Raw genomic sequence first — 15,000 nt, 5'->3', positions numbered from 1 at the left:
GTTCTGTGATTTTGTGAAGCTTCGGATACCAGGCCCTACAGTAGATAAACTCTACCTCACCTTATTATCAAGTATTTCTTCATTCATGTATCTACCTGTATATATATACGTTTATCCTATAAATGTATTTCTATAGTTCTTTTTAGACTTCTTTATCTTCCTTCTTATTTCTTATTTCAGTAAAGTTGACCTCGTTAATCATTTTTAAAAGAAAGTACTTAGATGCCAAAAACTTTGTCAACTTGACACCACAAGTCAAAATTACCCCCGCGTGACGGTAGGTGTTATGCCTGTCAGTGATATCAGCATGTTTCTCTATCTGGCTCTATCTCGGAAGGCCCCTTCTTCCCTCAGAGTTTCGATGTTGGACAAGTCATGTCTACTAAGGGTTTCTTCAACAGTTTCCCTCCATCTCTTTCTCGGTCTAACAAGGCTATAACAAGGGTGATGCAAACAAGGTCATCATAATAAAACAACAGGGCAGGACTCGCAGTAATGGGTATAAACTGGACAAATTTAGATTTAAGAAGGAAATAGGCAAAAATTGGTTTACTAATAGGGTGGTCGATGAATGGAATAAACTTAGTAACCATGTAGTAAGCGCTGAAACTATCAGTTGTTTTAAAAAACGATTAGACAACTTTATGGATGAGGATGACAGGTGGTGATGGATACGGAGCTGCCTAGTGTAGGCCTTATGGTCTTTTGCAGTCTCCTTTATTTCTTATGTTCTTATGTTCTTATGTCTACCTCGTGGTCTTCTTCCACCTGGCATCCACCTCCTGCAACTTCTTGCAACTCTTTCTTTTTCAATTCTGAGTGTCACAGCCAGCTTAGCTGGGAAGCGTCTATTTTGCATGGCGTGGAGAAGATGCCAATGCTTTTCTTTATATCTTCATTCTTTAACCTATCTCTTCTCGCCTTCCAAACAATGGCTGTCAGTGGACTCATTTCCGCTGTCTGAATCATGCTCTTGTCTACCTTTGTTATCACCCAACTTCTGAACCATCTGTTAGAGTTGGTGTCAAGATAATAGATTATCTTTTTCACTTCTAAATGTACATGGATATCATTTATTATTGGCCAGAGAGCCCCAACACTCGCACTTGTTTATTAATTTATTTACTCTCTTTTCTGTGAAGATAGAGACAATCATAAAAGTGTAAAGATATCAGAGGGATTGTTCTGTTGTTGTTACAGGCAATGGTAGTGTTAGTGGGGTAATGATGTTTGTGAAGATATCGGTAGTTGTAAAGGTGGTACTGGCGGTTGTAGTAAGGCTTGTCATGACGTGTGCCGAGGAGAAAAGGGGAGTAATTAATTATTCACCAAGATTTATTCATTAACTGATTAGACACCACAGCCAAGTAGCGCGACCACTCGATCAAAAATGTCCCAAACACTGCAAGTCACGAGGTGAAGAACAGGGTCAAGGCAAAAAGACAAACAAAACTTAAACGTTTACAATGATGAACATAAACGTTAAGCTACAAGAGGAAGGATTGAAGTCGACCACGGGAGTTGGTGGACGCAAAATTGTCGCAAACAAAAGAAATCGATAGAGATGCGTGCCTATACATCCTTAGGTCCGAAAAAAGAAGTCGGCGAAGGACAAATAAACAAATCAATAAATATATAGATGAGTAAACAGTGAAATTCGCTAACTGGGTCAGTATGAGTAACACCTACGTATTCCATGTGTGTCACAAAAGACGACTTAAAGAGAATTATCGTTGATTTTTGGCATAGTTTTTATTAAATCTGCAGTTGTAACTTGTTTGTAAATGGAGGCACAGTAATAGTGGACCGGCTGGTGAGTCTGTTTAATTTGTGTCTAAAGGAGGATAGAGTGTCGGAGGAATGGAAGAGTGCCTGTATAGTTCCTATTTACAAGGGAAAAGGGTGCAAATGTGATTGTAGTCGTTTTAGAGGTATCAGTTTTTTGAGTGTAATTAAGAAGGCTTCCTTGTCTTGTTCATGGTATGATAATGAACCTTACCTCCCAAGAGAGTTGCTGAAAAGAAAAAAAATAAGAGAGAGACTGGGGAAAAAGAACAGAGCAGGGAAACCTGGGGTTGTTCGGTCATGTTATGAGAATGGACAAGTGTAGGTATTTCTTAAAGTATTTATGAATCTGTAGCGCTAGAAGCAAAACAATGTTCACACCTAAGAAAAGGTAAACGGATGAGGTGACATGTACTTTTGTTAAATTTTGGAATGCAAGATCGACTTGATGTCTTGGAAGACATTCGAAGCAGGAAAAAATAGATTATAAATAAGAATTTGTGCTGCAGATGATAGTAACTGTTGTGGTGGTGGCAGTTGTGAAGGTGGTTGTATTGGTGTGTTGTGATGGTGGTTGTGATGGTGGTTGTGGTGGTGGTGGTAGTGGTGGAAGTGGTGGCGGTGATACTGACAGAAATGTAGTGACTATAGCTATGTCGGTAGAAATACTCATGGTGACTTTGTTGTTTGAAATGATAATATTGTTTACAATATCGATGCTGATGGTAACGTTGATCTCGAATAGATCTTTTCTATACTACAATTCTTGTTGAACTGGATAGCAGCTGACGTTCTGACGATCTGGGTCGTTAATCGTTCAAAATTACAGAAGTTTTATGTGGTTTGATATTGAAAGGAAATTTCCAATGTTCATCTGTTTTTTCGGGATGTGTACACTAATTCTTTCTATTTGTTTGACTTCACAGCCGACTGTCGTGAAGGAGCGTGATAGGACAGGGAAGTCGGCGGCCCACTACTGTGCTGAGAATCCAACGCTCAACTGCATCGACCAAGTGAGTAAAGGGGCGAAGACTTGAGTAAAAAGGCGAATAGGAAGGCTTGAATATTGTCTTAATTCAAAGTATTACTAAACCCAAACTGCTTTTTAGGAGCGCTGACTAGCGCTCTTTTTTTTTCTAATAGTCCCCTTTCTAAATTACGACCTGCATTGTAAATTATGAAAACAACCAAACAGGACAAGCTAACATTACGGACAATGCTATTTCTGCGCGAATATATATATATATATAAATATATATATATACATATATGTGTGTATATATTTATATATATATATATATATATATATATATATACATATATTCATACCTTGTAACCTCTGTACTCTTATACTATTTAAGCTGTATTTATAGTTCAATATATCCTAAACAGCAAAATAAGCTCAGTAAAATAAATAAAAATATGAAAATAACTGGAATCCTTGTGGACTCTCAAATTCTTTTAAAATCCACTGGAGTCATAGGGCCCAGGTTGGATCTGGAAACTACTATTTAGATAAACGTTTCTCCCTCCCGCGCCCCAGAAAAGATACAAACATACATACATACATATACCAAGGCTTTTTTCCCCCTTACAAGGGGGGTAGCCAAGAAGAAAAAGGCATAAAATCATTCCCACCCATTCCATCCCTGAGATACAAACATTAACATTATTTCCCAGAGGGTCCTGTTGTGGACTGAATGAAATCGTCTGGACTTCTTCAGAGGGAAATCCTTAAAGAAGAGATTTCAATCCGCGCTGGCGGCCTGGGCTCCGGTTGGATACCATGGTCACATCCCTGTTTCTCTCTCTCTCTCTCTCTCTCTCTCTCTCTCTCTTTCTTTTTTCTTTCTCTCTCCCCCTCTCCCTCTCTCTCTCTCTCTCTCTCTCTCTCTCTCTCTCTCTCTCTCTCTCTCTCTCTCTCTCTCTCTCTGTATCTCTCTCTCTCTCTCTCTCTCTCTGTATCTCTCTCTCTGTATCTCTCTCTGTATCTCTCTCTCTGTATCTCTCTCTCTGTATCTCTCTCTCTCTCTCTCTCTCTCTCTCTCTCTCTCTCTCTCTCTCTCTCTCTCTCTCTCTCTCTCTCTCTCTTTTACTTTCCATCTATCTATCTTACTTTCTATCCTCTTCTCTTGCCTTCTCTCTCCATCTGTCCCTCCCCCTCTCTCTCTCTTTTTGTCTTTTCCATCTCCCTTACCTTCTACATCTCCCTCTCCTTCTTCTCAGCTTGCTTCTCCCCCTTTTCTCCTTTCTCTATATATTATTTTTCCATGTACTTCTCTATCTCCCCGTGTTTCTACCTGCCCCTTTTCCTCTCCTCGTCCCCTTCTCCCCTCCCTCTCTCCGTCCCTTTCCCCCCTCCCTCTCCCCCTCCACCTTCCTCCGACTGGCTTGCTGACCTCTCACCTTTGGCCACACCGACCAAATGATTTATTTCTTTGTCATTTTTCCCCTCACTTTCCGACGTCGGAATCTGGCCTACCTGCGTGTCTGCCTGCCTGCCTGCCTGCCTGCCTGCCTGCCTGCCTGCCAGTGTTTCAGATTCCGCCCCCTTTGACTGCCTACTTTCCCGCTGAACGGGGTGGGGATGGGGGGGCGGTCGTTCCTCTCTCTTCAGAAAATAAAAATAGTCCTAAAGATTGTTCAATGTAACAGTAACGTAATCTATGAATTCCAGTGTGTACTTATGAAAATGAACACTTAAAGGGCAAATAATACATCGTCCTCTTCCTCCTCCTCCTCTTCCTCCTCCTCCTCTTCCTCCTCCTTCTTCTCCTCCTCCTCCTCTTCATCCTTCTCCTCCTCCATTTCCTTCTCTTCGTTTTCTTCCTTTACGTCTTCCTCCTCGTCCTCCCCTTCCATCTCCTCCTCTTCCTCTTCTTCCATTCCTTCTCCTTTTACTGTTCCTCCTCCTTCCTTCCTTCCTTCCTTCCTTCTTTTTTCTTCTTACTCTCCTTCGTCTCCTATTCTACTTCGTCCTCCACCTCCTGTTCCTTCAAAAGCGCAGGGAGACAACGCACTCTGAAAAAATAGGAAGAATTATCAAAATCTGAGAGAGAGAGAGAGAGAGAGAGAGAGAGAGAGAGAGAGAGAGAGAGAGAGAGAGAGAGAGAGAGAGAGAGAGAGAGGGAAAAATGGAGAGGGAGAGAAAGAAAGAGAGAGGGAGAGAGAGAAAGAGAGAGGGGAAGAGAGGGAGAGAGAGAAAGAGAGGGAGAGAGAGGGAGAGGGAGACGGAAAGAGGGAGAGAGAGACGGAGAGAGGCAGAGAGAGAGAGAGAGAGAGAGAGAGAGAGAGAGAGAGAGAGAGAGAGAGAGAGAGAGAGAGAGGGGAAGGAGAGAGGAGAGAGGGGGAGAGAAGAAGAGAGAAAAGGAGAGAGGGAGGAGGGAGAGAGGGAGGAGGGAGATAGGGAGGAGAGGGAGATGGAGGATTGATAGATGGGGAGGGAGAGATGGGGGAGATGGAGGAGGGAGAGATGGAGGAGGGAGAGAGGGAGGAGGGAGAGAGAGGGAGGAAGGAGAGAGGGAGGAGGGAGAGAGGGAGGAGGGAGAGAGGGAGGAGGGAGAGAGGGAGGAGGGAGAGAGGGAGGGGGAGAGAGGGAGGAGGGAGAGAGGGAGGAGGGAGAGAAAGAGGGAGGAAAGAGGGAGGGAGGGAGAGAGGGAGAGAGGGAGAGAGAGAGGGAGAGAGGGAGGGAGAGAGGGAGAGAGGGAGGGAGAGAGGGAGAGAGAGAGAGGGAGAGAGGGAAGGAGAGAGGGAGAAAGGGAGGATGGGAGGGAGAAAGGGAGGGAGAGAGGGAGAGAGGGAGGGAGGGAGAGAGGGGGAGAGAGGGAGGGAGAGAGGGAGGGAGGGAAAGAGTGAGGGAGGGAGATAGAAGGCGAGGGAGAGAGTGAGGAAGGGAGAGAGTGAAGAAGGGAGAGAGTAAGGAAGGGAGAGAGTGAGGAAGGGATAGAGGGAAGAAGGGATAGAGGGAGGGAGGGAGGGAGAGAGGGAGGGAGAGAGAGATGAACACACAGATGTTGATGTTGGCGACAGTGAGGTTCCATCTTTCTTGTTTCATGGAATCTTCTGGATCAGTCCTTGATGTTGTTATTGTTGTTGTTGTTATTGTCGCTGTTGGCTTTGACGTTGTTGTCAATGGTGTTTTCGTTGTGGTTGGCGTTGGCGTTGTCTTTGTCGTTGTCGTTATCATCGTCGTCGTCGTTGTCTTCGACGTCGTCGTCGTCTACAACGTCGTCGTCGTCTTCAACGTCGTCGTCATCGTCTACAACGTCGTCATCGTCTTCAACGTCGTCGTCGTCGTTGTCGTCGTTCGGCGCTGTCGTCATCACCATCGTCTTTAGCGTTGTCGTTATCGTCATCGTTGTCCTTTTCATCTTCAGCATCGCCATCCTAACCGTCGTTGTCTTTTCACCATCCTCTTCAATTCTCGAAGTTTCATCGAAGTTTCTTACCTTCCGAAGAACTCCCATGACTATACTTCGAGTCCTTTCTTTATGCGTTCTCACCAGAAGGTCCCCCTCCTCCAGGAAGACCCTCTCGACCGACCGCGCCCATTCCTGCCCGCAGACAATCACCAAGAGACCCTCTGGGCGGATCCTTCAGGCGCACGCGCTGAAGCTGCTGAATTATTCCCAGAGCTGAAGTCGCTATCCTCCTTATTGCGCTTCGAACCCTGAAATCCATTTGCCTCTTTTAAGCTTTCAGTCCCTGATGCGGGAAAACATCAGCCTCTTGCTGGCAGAGAGGGAGTGGGGCTTTCTTTTATTAGAATCCGCTGCTTCGACAGGCTCCTCAGAGGTGGAAAATTTGAGATCTTCCTCGAGAGAGGAGAGAAAAGGAGGAGGCGATATATCCTGAAGAAAAGTAGCAGTGATATTGGGTGTTCGAAGAGGCGAAGAAGAAGGAAGAAGAGGCAAAGGAAATACCAAGAGAGAGAGAGAGAGAGAGAGAGAGAAAGAAAAGAGCAGGTACGACCTCCGTACAAGGGTTCGGGAAAAAGATCCTCAGAAGGGGAATTCGTATCAGGGAAAGAAAAAAAGGGGGATGCACCTCCAAAAGAAGAACAATATGAGGAACCTACACCGGGAGATACGTAGCTGTTACCAAAGACATCACCTCTACACTAATATACCCTTTAGGAATTAATGGGGCAAGTAACAATCAATGCTGAGAATCGGACCCGCGACTAAGGAAATGCAAGACCAACACGCTTCCAAATGCGCTACCGGCACCTGAAGAAGAGGCACAATTGAAGGAAGTACACCCTTTAAAGGTGAGGTCATCCTTATAGGGGCCTTCCCGGACGGAATTATGAGTATATTCTCAGTCTAAGAGACAGAATCTCCCACCTCCTCCCCCCCCCCCCGAGTATAAAAATAGCTACAGCAGCCGAAGAAAACTTTTGGGATTAGTCCATACTGACAGGTATGAGACAAGGGTAGAAGGATAGAACTCTGAAGAGAACTTGATAAGTTTTTACATATTTAGCGTTTCGGACATAAACCATTCTACAGAGACGCTACTTCTTCAGAGATTTTTCTTTCTACTCCGACCTCACTCCTGAGATTATATTTTCTAAAAAAAAATTTTTTTTTACTGAAACCGGTTTAACACGCTGTCCCCATAAACCTTTCCTCAACTGTGTAGAGTTGCGTAGCGACAGATTAGACAATGTGTATAACGCTCATCACCCTTCTGGAAGTGATTGAAAATAATCTTGTTTTTCTTCTGAGAAGGAGGAGGAGGAGGAGGAGAGGAAGGCAGAGGAAAAGAGGGTAAAGAGGTGAAGGGAAAGTAGAAAAAGAATAGGAAGAGGAGGTATTGGAATGGCATTGAGTAAGAAGAGGATGAAAATGCGAGGAGGAGGAGGAGGAGGAGGAGGAGGAGGAGGAGGAGGAGGAGGAGGAGGAGAGGAACAAGAGGAGTGAGGATAAGGTAGAAAAAGGAAAGAGGAAAAATTGGAATGTGTACTGGATGAAGAGTGAAGAGGAGGATGAAAATGAGGTGACAAGAAATAAGAGAAAAGAGGAAGCGAGGAGGAGAAATGGGTAAGAGTTGGGGACAGGAGGAGGAGGGAAGAGAAGGGAAGGGAGTGGAGTGGAGGGTGAGTAGGGCGTTGCCTCTTTGTGAGCGGTGCAGGCAGACACTTCTTCACAAAGGCAAGATCTCAAGTTGAGTAAGGCAGACACCTCAGGGGCAAAGACCATTACACGAAAAAGTGAATGTAAAGCTGTGGTAGTGGTCCATATGAACGAAATCTAATGAAAATGAACGATATTTTTAGATCTCCATTGCTCGTCTCTGACGTTCTCCCTGAAGATCCCCCAAGAGTCGAAACATTAAAGTAAAATAGATTTGCTTCGTACTGTGTTTTTATCTAACTGTTTCCGCTTTATTGCTTACGTATTTAACTTGTATATATGTGTGAGTGAGTGAGTGAGTGAGTGAGTGAACTGCATATGCGTATGCTTACCCTCAAGATGAGTAACATTGTCTGCCGTTAACCAGAAAAAGATCAACAAGTGCGTCATCGTCTTGAATGAGTTCTTCGAGGTAGCCCCTGACCCCATCATTACGGTAACGTCTCCTCAATTGGCCAAAACCTCCGGGCGTCACTGTGTTGAAGGGGTAAAGGCGTTACTGAACTGAGAAGGATGAGACCCGAAAGGGAGAGAGACGCTACTTCGGGTCCAAGAAAAAAGACGAACTAAGATCGAGATCGGGGAAAGGGTCAGAGTTCGTGGAATAATTCCAGAAGGTTGAGGAATGTTGTGGGAAGAGAAAGGAGGAGTTCGAAAATGTTTGAAGAAGACGTAGCGAAGGAAATACCGAGAGAGAAAAAGAGAGGGGAGGAGGGGGGAAAGAGAGAGAATGGAGAGAGGAGAGTGGGGGAGAGAAAGGGGGAGAGAGGGGAGAGAGAGATATAGAGGGTGAAAAGAGAGAGGGTCAAGAAAGAGGGTGAAGAGAGCGGATGAAGAGAGAGAGGGTGAAGAGAGAGTTGGAGGAGAGAGAGAGGTGGAGAGAGAGAGATGGAGGAGATAGAAAGATGGAGGAGAGAGAGAGGTCGAGGAGAGAGAGTGATGTAGGAGAGAGAGATGGAGGAGAGAGAGAGATGGAGGAGAGAGAGAGATGGAGGACAGAGAGAGAGATGGAGGAGAGAGAGAGATGGAGGAGAGAGAGAGATGGAGGACAGAGAGAGAGATGGAGGAGAGAAAGAGAGATGGAGGAGAGAGAGAGATGGAGGAGAGAGAGAGATGGAGGAGAGAGAGAAAGAGATGGAGGAGAGAGAGAAAGAGATGGAGAAGAGAGAGAGAGAGATGGAGGAGAGAGAGCGATGGAGGACAGAGAGAGAGATGGAGGAGAGCGAGAGAGAGATGGAAGAGAGAGAGAGAGATGGAAGAGAGAGAGAGAGATGGAAGAGAGAGAGAGAGATGGAGGAGAGAGAGAGATGGAGGAGAGAGAGAGATGGAGGAGAGAGATGGAGGAGAGAGATATGGAGGAGAGAGAGAGAGATGGAGGAGAGAGAGAGAGAGAGGTGAAGGGGAGAGAGAGAGAAATGGAGGAGCGAGAGAGATGGAGGAGAGAGAGAGGTGGAGGAGAGAGAGATGGAAGAGAGAGAGAAAAGAAGGAGAGAGAGAGAGATGGAGGAGAGAGATGGAGGAGAGAGAGAGATTGAAGAGAGAGAGAGATGGAGGAGAGAGATGGAGGAGAGAGAGAGATGGAGGAGAGAGAGAGATGGGGGAGAAAGAGAGAGAGATGGAGGAGAGAGAGAGAGAGAGATGGAAGAGAGGGAGAGAAAGATGGAGGAGAGAGAGAGATGGAGGAGAGAGAGAGAGATGGAGGAGAGAGAGAGAGATGGAGGAGAGAGAGAGATGAAGGGGAGAGAGAGAGATGGAGGAGAAAGAGAGAGATGGAGGAGAGAGAGAAAGGGGGAAGAGAGAGAGAGATGGAGGAGAGAGAGATGATGAAGAGATAGAGAGAGATGGAGGAGAGAGAGAGAGAGATGGAGGAGAGAGAGAGAGATGGAGGAGAGAGAGAGATGGAGGAGAGAGAGAGAGAGAGATGGAATAGAGAGAGAGAGATGGAGGAGAGAGAGATGAAGGAGAGAGAGAGAGATGGAGGAGAGAGAGAGAGATGGAGGAGAGAGAGATGGAGGAGAGAGAGAGAGATGGAGGAGAGAGAGAGAGAGATGAAGGGGAGAGAGAGAGAGAGAGAGATGGAGGAGCGAGAGAGATGGAGGAGAGAGAGAGAGAGATGGAGGAGAGAGAGAAAAGAAGGAGAGAGAGAGATGGAGGAGAGAGAGATGGAGGAGAGAGAGATGGAAGAGAGAGAGAGATGGAGGAGAGAGAGAGATGGAGGAGGTAGAGAGATGGAGGAGAGAGAGAGATGGAAGAGAGAGAGAGAAATGGAGGAGAGAGAGAGATGGAGGAGAGAGAGAGAGAGATGGAGGAGAGAGAGAGAGAGATGGAGGAGAGAGAGAGAGAGATGGAGGAGAGAGAGAGAGAGATGGAGGAGAGAGAGAGAGAGAGATGGAGGAGAGTGAGAGAGAGATGGAGGGGAGAGAGATAGAGGAGAGAGATATGGAGGAGAGAGAGAGAGATGGAGGAGAGAGAGAGATGGAGGGGAGAGAGAGAGATGGAGGAGAAAGAGAGAGATGGAGGAGAAAGAGAGAGATGGAGGAGAGAGAGAAAGGGGGAGAAAGTGGGAAAGATGGTGAGAAAGGGGGAGAACGGAGAAACCTGTGGATGGAAGGAGCTGGAAGGAGCGAAGATGGTAGGAGGAAAAGAATCGCAAGAAATACGTCGACTGCATAAAGAGAATGAAAGAGATAGAGACAGAGACAGAGAGAGAGGAGGTAGGGAGAAAGGGGAGACACAAGAGGGTATACCAACATCAAAAAGAAAGGCAGGAGCTACAGTTGACACAGGAACTCAAAACTCAAAATCGAAAAACATCATAGAGAACGAAGAGTGGAAACAGAGAAAGAAATATTTGAAGAATCGAAGTCTCGTATCACTGCCGACAGCATGCGAGCCTAAAACGGTCGGGTTTCTTTGATCTGTCGCTGAGGCGCGTTGGGCATTGATCTCGACTCGTAGATACGATGGAGCTTCCGGTAGACACCAGAGGGGTCCCCATCCTGACTTCAGCCACACGTCGATAGCCAGTGACGTGAGTTTCTCCCTTCAAATAGAGATATGATACCGATTTCTGTGTACAGAAGCTCAAGAAGCTTATCACACATTCAATTCCATGGCCAATTCAACACTGGCTGTGTAATCGGAAGATTGCTAGTTTTGCATTTGGTTAGTTGTAGGTTCGAATCCCGCATGTCTATCCGATTACCAGCAGTAACTGTTTTTACCTTCCCAACAGTCCCCAAAGTGATTAAAAAAGAAAAAGTAACTGCTCAGCGCCTCATGGCGTATGCTCCTCTCCCCCTTTCAAGGTGTCTGAAGCCGCCATTCTAGCTCTACGTATACTTGACCAGCCAGGGAAGGTGGTAGTCGCCGATGTTCAATTCGGATCCGTGTAGTTCTAAAGTGAGTTCGAAGCTCAGCGCACCACTTGAACACCCTGTGGTTTGATTTTATATTCTTCCATATTTACCCCATATGGGGTATTTTAGGAACATTAGTAACACCCCTGAGGACCTTATTTACCTAGAATTCATTTGACTTGAGAATAGTCTACACTCAAAATAAAATGCCGATTACTTTTGTACTCACACCGTCCCTCCGTTATCGCTCACAAAAAATTCCATCATATGTATCACAGGGATCACAATAAATTTAAAAGATAACGTATTGAAACTTTTTCATAATATCTCTCGTGGATATTTCAATGCAAATAAGTGTTAATATGAATATTTTTCTCTCTCTTTTCCCTCACGATCTCTCTCGTGAAGATTTCAATGCACTTACGAGTTACTGCGGATATTTTTCTTCTTTCCTCTTTCTTTCATTATCTCTATCCTGGAGATTTCAACGCACCTACGAGTTAATGTGAATATTTTTCTCCTTGTTTCTTTCTTTTTTTTCTCTTTAACATCTTGCGAGGAGATTTCAATGCAACCAAGAGTTAATATAAACATTTTCCTTCTTTTTCATAATCTCTCGTTGAAATTTCAATGTATTTAGGAGTTAATGTGATTTTTTCTTCCCTTTCACGGTTTCTTTTGTGAAGATTTTATTGCAATTAAGAATTAATATGAATTTTTCTCCTTCCCCATCCCCGAACCTCCCGCAGGTGGTATCGGCGGACCCCAGTATGATCAACAGCCGCGACGAAGATGGCTACACGCCGCTCCACCTGGCAACCATCGCTGGGAACAAGCTGGTCGCCAAGTTTGTCATCTCCCGCGGCGCCGACGTCTCGGCCATCGACAATGAGAAACACACGGCCATCCATTGGGCCACAGGTCAGTCACTTCTCATTTTATTTTTATTTTTTATTCTTATTGTTATTTATCCTGTTTTATTTTATTTTATTTTATTATTGCTTCTTCTTCATCCTCATCTTTTTCATCTTCTTCACTTTCTTCATCTTCTTTATCTTCCTCGTCATCTTCCTCACCTTCCTCATCATCTTCCTTTTATCTTCCCCATTATCCTCCTCTTTATCTTTCTCATTGTCTTCCTCATCATCATCATCATCATCTTCATCATGTTCCTCATCTTCCTCATCATCTTCATCATGTTCCTCATCTTCCTCATCATCTTCCTCATTATCTTTCTCATTATCTTTCTCATTATATTTCTCGCCATCTTCCTCGTCATCTTCCTCATAATCTTCCTCATAATCTTCCTCATCATCTTTCTCATCATCTTCCTCATCATCTTCCTCATCATCTCCCTCATCATCTTCCTCATCTTCATCTTCGTCTTCAGCTTCATCTTCATCTTTATCATCTTCATCTTCTTATTTTCTTCATCCTTTTCTCATCTTTATCTTCATTTTAATCTTTATCTTAATCATCTTCATCTTCTTCATTATCATCATCATCTCCTTTATCTTCTCTCTTCATCTTCCACTTCTTTATCTTCTTCATCTTGTTTTTTATTTTCTTCATCTTTATCTTATTCTTCATCTTCATATCGTTCTTTATCTCCGTCTTTTTCTATAACCAGAAGACCTGTCACCAAAGTAAGGAGCCAGAGAAGGTGGGGGCAATATTGTGTGAAGAGTCTTATATTTCAATATAACAGAATTGCGCTGTGCACTTTGTGTGTGTGTGTGTGTGTGTGTGTGTGTGTGTGTGTGTGTGTGTGTGTGTGTGTGTGTGTGTGTGTGTGTGTGTGTGTGTGTGTGTGTGTGTGTGTGTGTGTGTGTGTGTGTGTGTGTGTGTGTGTGTGTGTGTGTGTGTGTGTGTGTGTGTGTGTGTGTGTGTGTGTGTGTGTGTGTGTGTGTGTGTACGTGCGTTTTACCAAGTACGCAGGCTATGAATACGAGGTTCGAATATTTCCTGAAAGTGAATTTTTCGGCCACAGAAGCCCAGAAACACTTCAGGAGATACACCGGTATGTCGCTTAGTGAGACATTCTGAAAGATTTATGAAATCGGTCTGATTGCTTTCTCATGCTGGCAAATCATCCGCTCGTGTTTACTCCTACCTTCACCAATCCTCATCCATATCCCCCCATCTCCTCCAACCCTCATCCTTCATCCTTCATCCTTCATCTCTCATATACGCTCCTTATGGCTCATCCACTGTATCCCATCCTTCATCTTTCAGCCCTAATCCTTCATCTTTCAGCTCTCATCCTTCATACTTCATAATCACTCCTTATAGCTCATCCACTGTATCTCCTCTCTCATCCTACATCCTACCTCATCCTACCTCATCCTTCATCCTTCATACCCACTCCCCTATGGCTCATCCACCATATCTTATCATCCATCCCTCATCCTCCCTCATCTTTAGTTTTCCCCAATCCCGCGTCCTTTCCCTATCTGGTAGAAAACCTGTGAGCATTAGACTTCCTCTTCCTCTTCCTCTTTTTTGTCTTCTTCTTTCTCCATCTCTTCTTCCCCCTCTTCCTCCTACTCCTCTTCACCTCCTTCTCTTTCTCCTTCCCATATTCCTCCTCCAACTTTTCCTTTCCCTCTTTTCCCTCTTCCCTTTCTTTCTATCCCCACTTTTTCTCCCCTTCGTCGTCGTCCTCTTCCTTCTCTTCCTCCTTTTCCTCCTCCTCCTCCTCCTCCTCCTCCTCCTCCTCCTCCTCCTCCTCCTCTTCCTCCTCCTCCTCCTCCTTCTGCTCCTCCTCCCCTATCTGAAGAGAAAAGGGGAATCTGTTGTCGTCTCGCCGACACCAGACTCCTCCGGTTGCTTCATTGTCTTTAGGTTAAATACCAATCTCGTAGCTGCGGCCGAAGCCCCCACCTTTGACCTATGATGCGCTTAAATGGGTCAGTCACTTCTGGAAATCGAAGATGAGTGAGGGGCTCCAACCCACGATTAGCAAAATGCGAGACCCGTACGTTCCTGATTGCCCTGCCAGAAAGGTTAAGATTTCATATATTACTGAAGATCTGAAGATGTGTCCTTACCATTGTGGACTTCTTCCCTTCCTCGATGCTTCAGTAGCCCAAGTTCACTTCCCGAAAAAAAAATAAAACTTTATTCTTCGTGAAAAACGACCAAGTGAAGCGGAACGAGGTGACAAGGAACTCTCCCCTCTTCCCCTCTTTTTTTCTATACTTTTCCATATGTGGAGTCCGAAAGGAAATAAAAGTGTTTTGATTCGGCCATTCCCCTTATAAGGGGAATAAAGTCCTTTGTACATACACTCTTCGATCGGCTTCTTCCTCCTCCTTCTCTTCCTCCTCCTCCTGCTTCTCCTCCTCCTGCTTCTCCTCCTCCTACTCCTCCTCCTCCTGCTCCTCTTCCTCCTGCTCCTCTTCCTCCTGCTCCTCTTCCTCCTGCTCCTCTTCCTCCTGCTCCTCCTCCTCCCCCTCTTCCTCCTCCTCCTCCTTCCCTATTCCTCCTCCTCTTCTATTTTGATCTTTTACAATTATGTTCACAAGGCTTTTCCATCTTATAGCGGACACAACGTTTGTTGATTATTATATGCTATATCTTTCTACTAGTACTAACTTCTGTTACCAGAAGTGCTCGCTGGCTGATAGGGCTAGAGCGTCGCTACTTGCGACGGAGGTTAAGGTGACGGCGGTGCGAATCCTGCCACGTTACCGCGGGTTTCCGGTTATTGACCTTCA

The 15,000-nt window shown here is 45.1% G+C and overlaps 1 protein-coding gene across 1 annotated transcript in view; it reads left to right on the top strand.

Annotated features, from left to right (window-relative positions):
* LOC143032614 (uncharacterized) overlaps positions 1-15,000 on the top strand; it is a 164,457-nt gene that overhangs the window by 16,028 nt on the left and 133,429 nt on the right. The window contains exons 3-4 of the mRNA XM_076197487.1: positions 2,712-2,798; positions 12,031-12,202. Coding sequence (XP_076053602.1) covers positions 2,712-2,798; positions 12,031-12,202 — 259 coding nt within the window. The remainder of the gene's footprint in view (positions 1-2,711; positions 2,799-12,030; positions 12,203-15,000) is intronic.

This window comes from Oratosquilla oratoria, chromosome 14, assembly GCF_046742065.1.
Source record: "Oratosquilla oratoria isolate Oo_2021 chromosome 14, ASM4674206v1, whole genome shotgun sequence".
Taxonomy (NCBI): domain Eukaryota; kingdom Metazoa; phylum Arthropoda; class Malacostraca; order Stomatopoda; family Squillidae; genus Oratosquilla; species Oratosquilla oratoria.
Note: the sequence above shows the minus strand (reverse complement) of the source record. Positions and strands in the feature narration are given on the sequence as shown.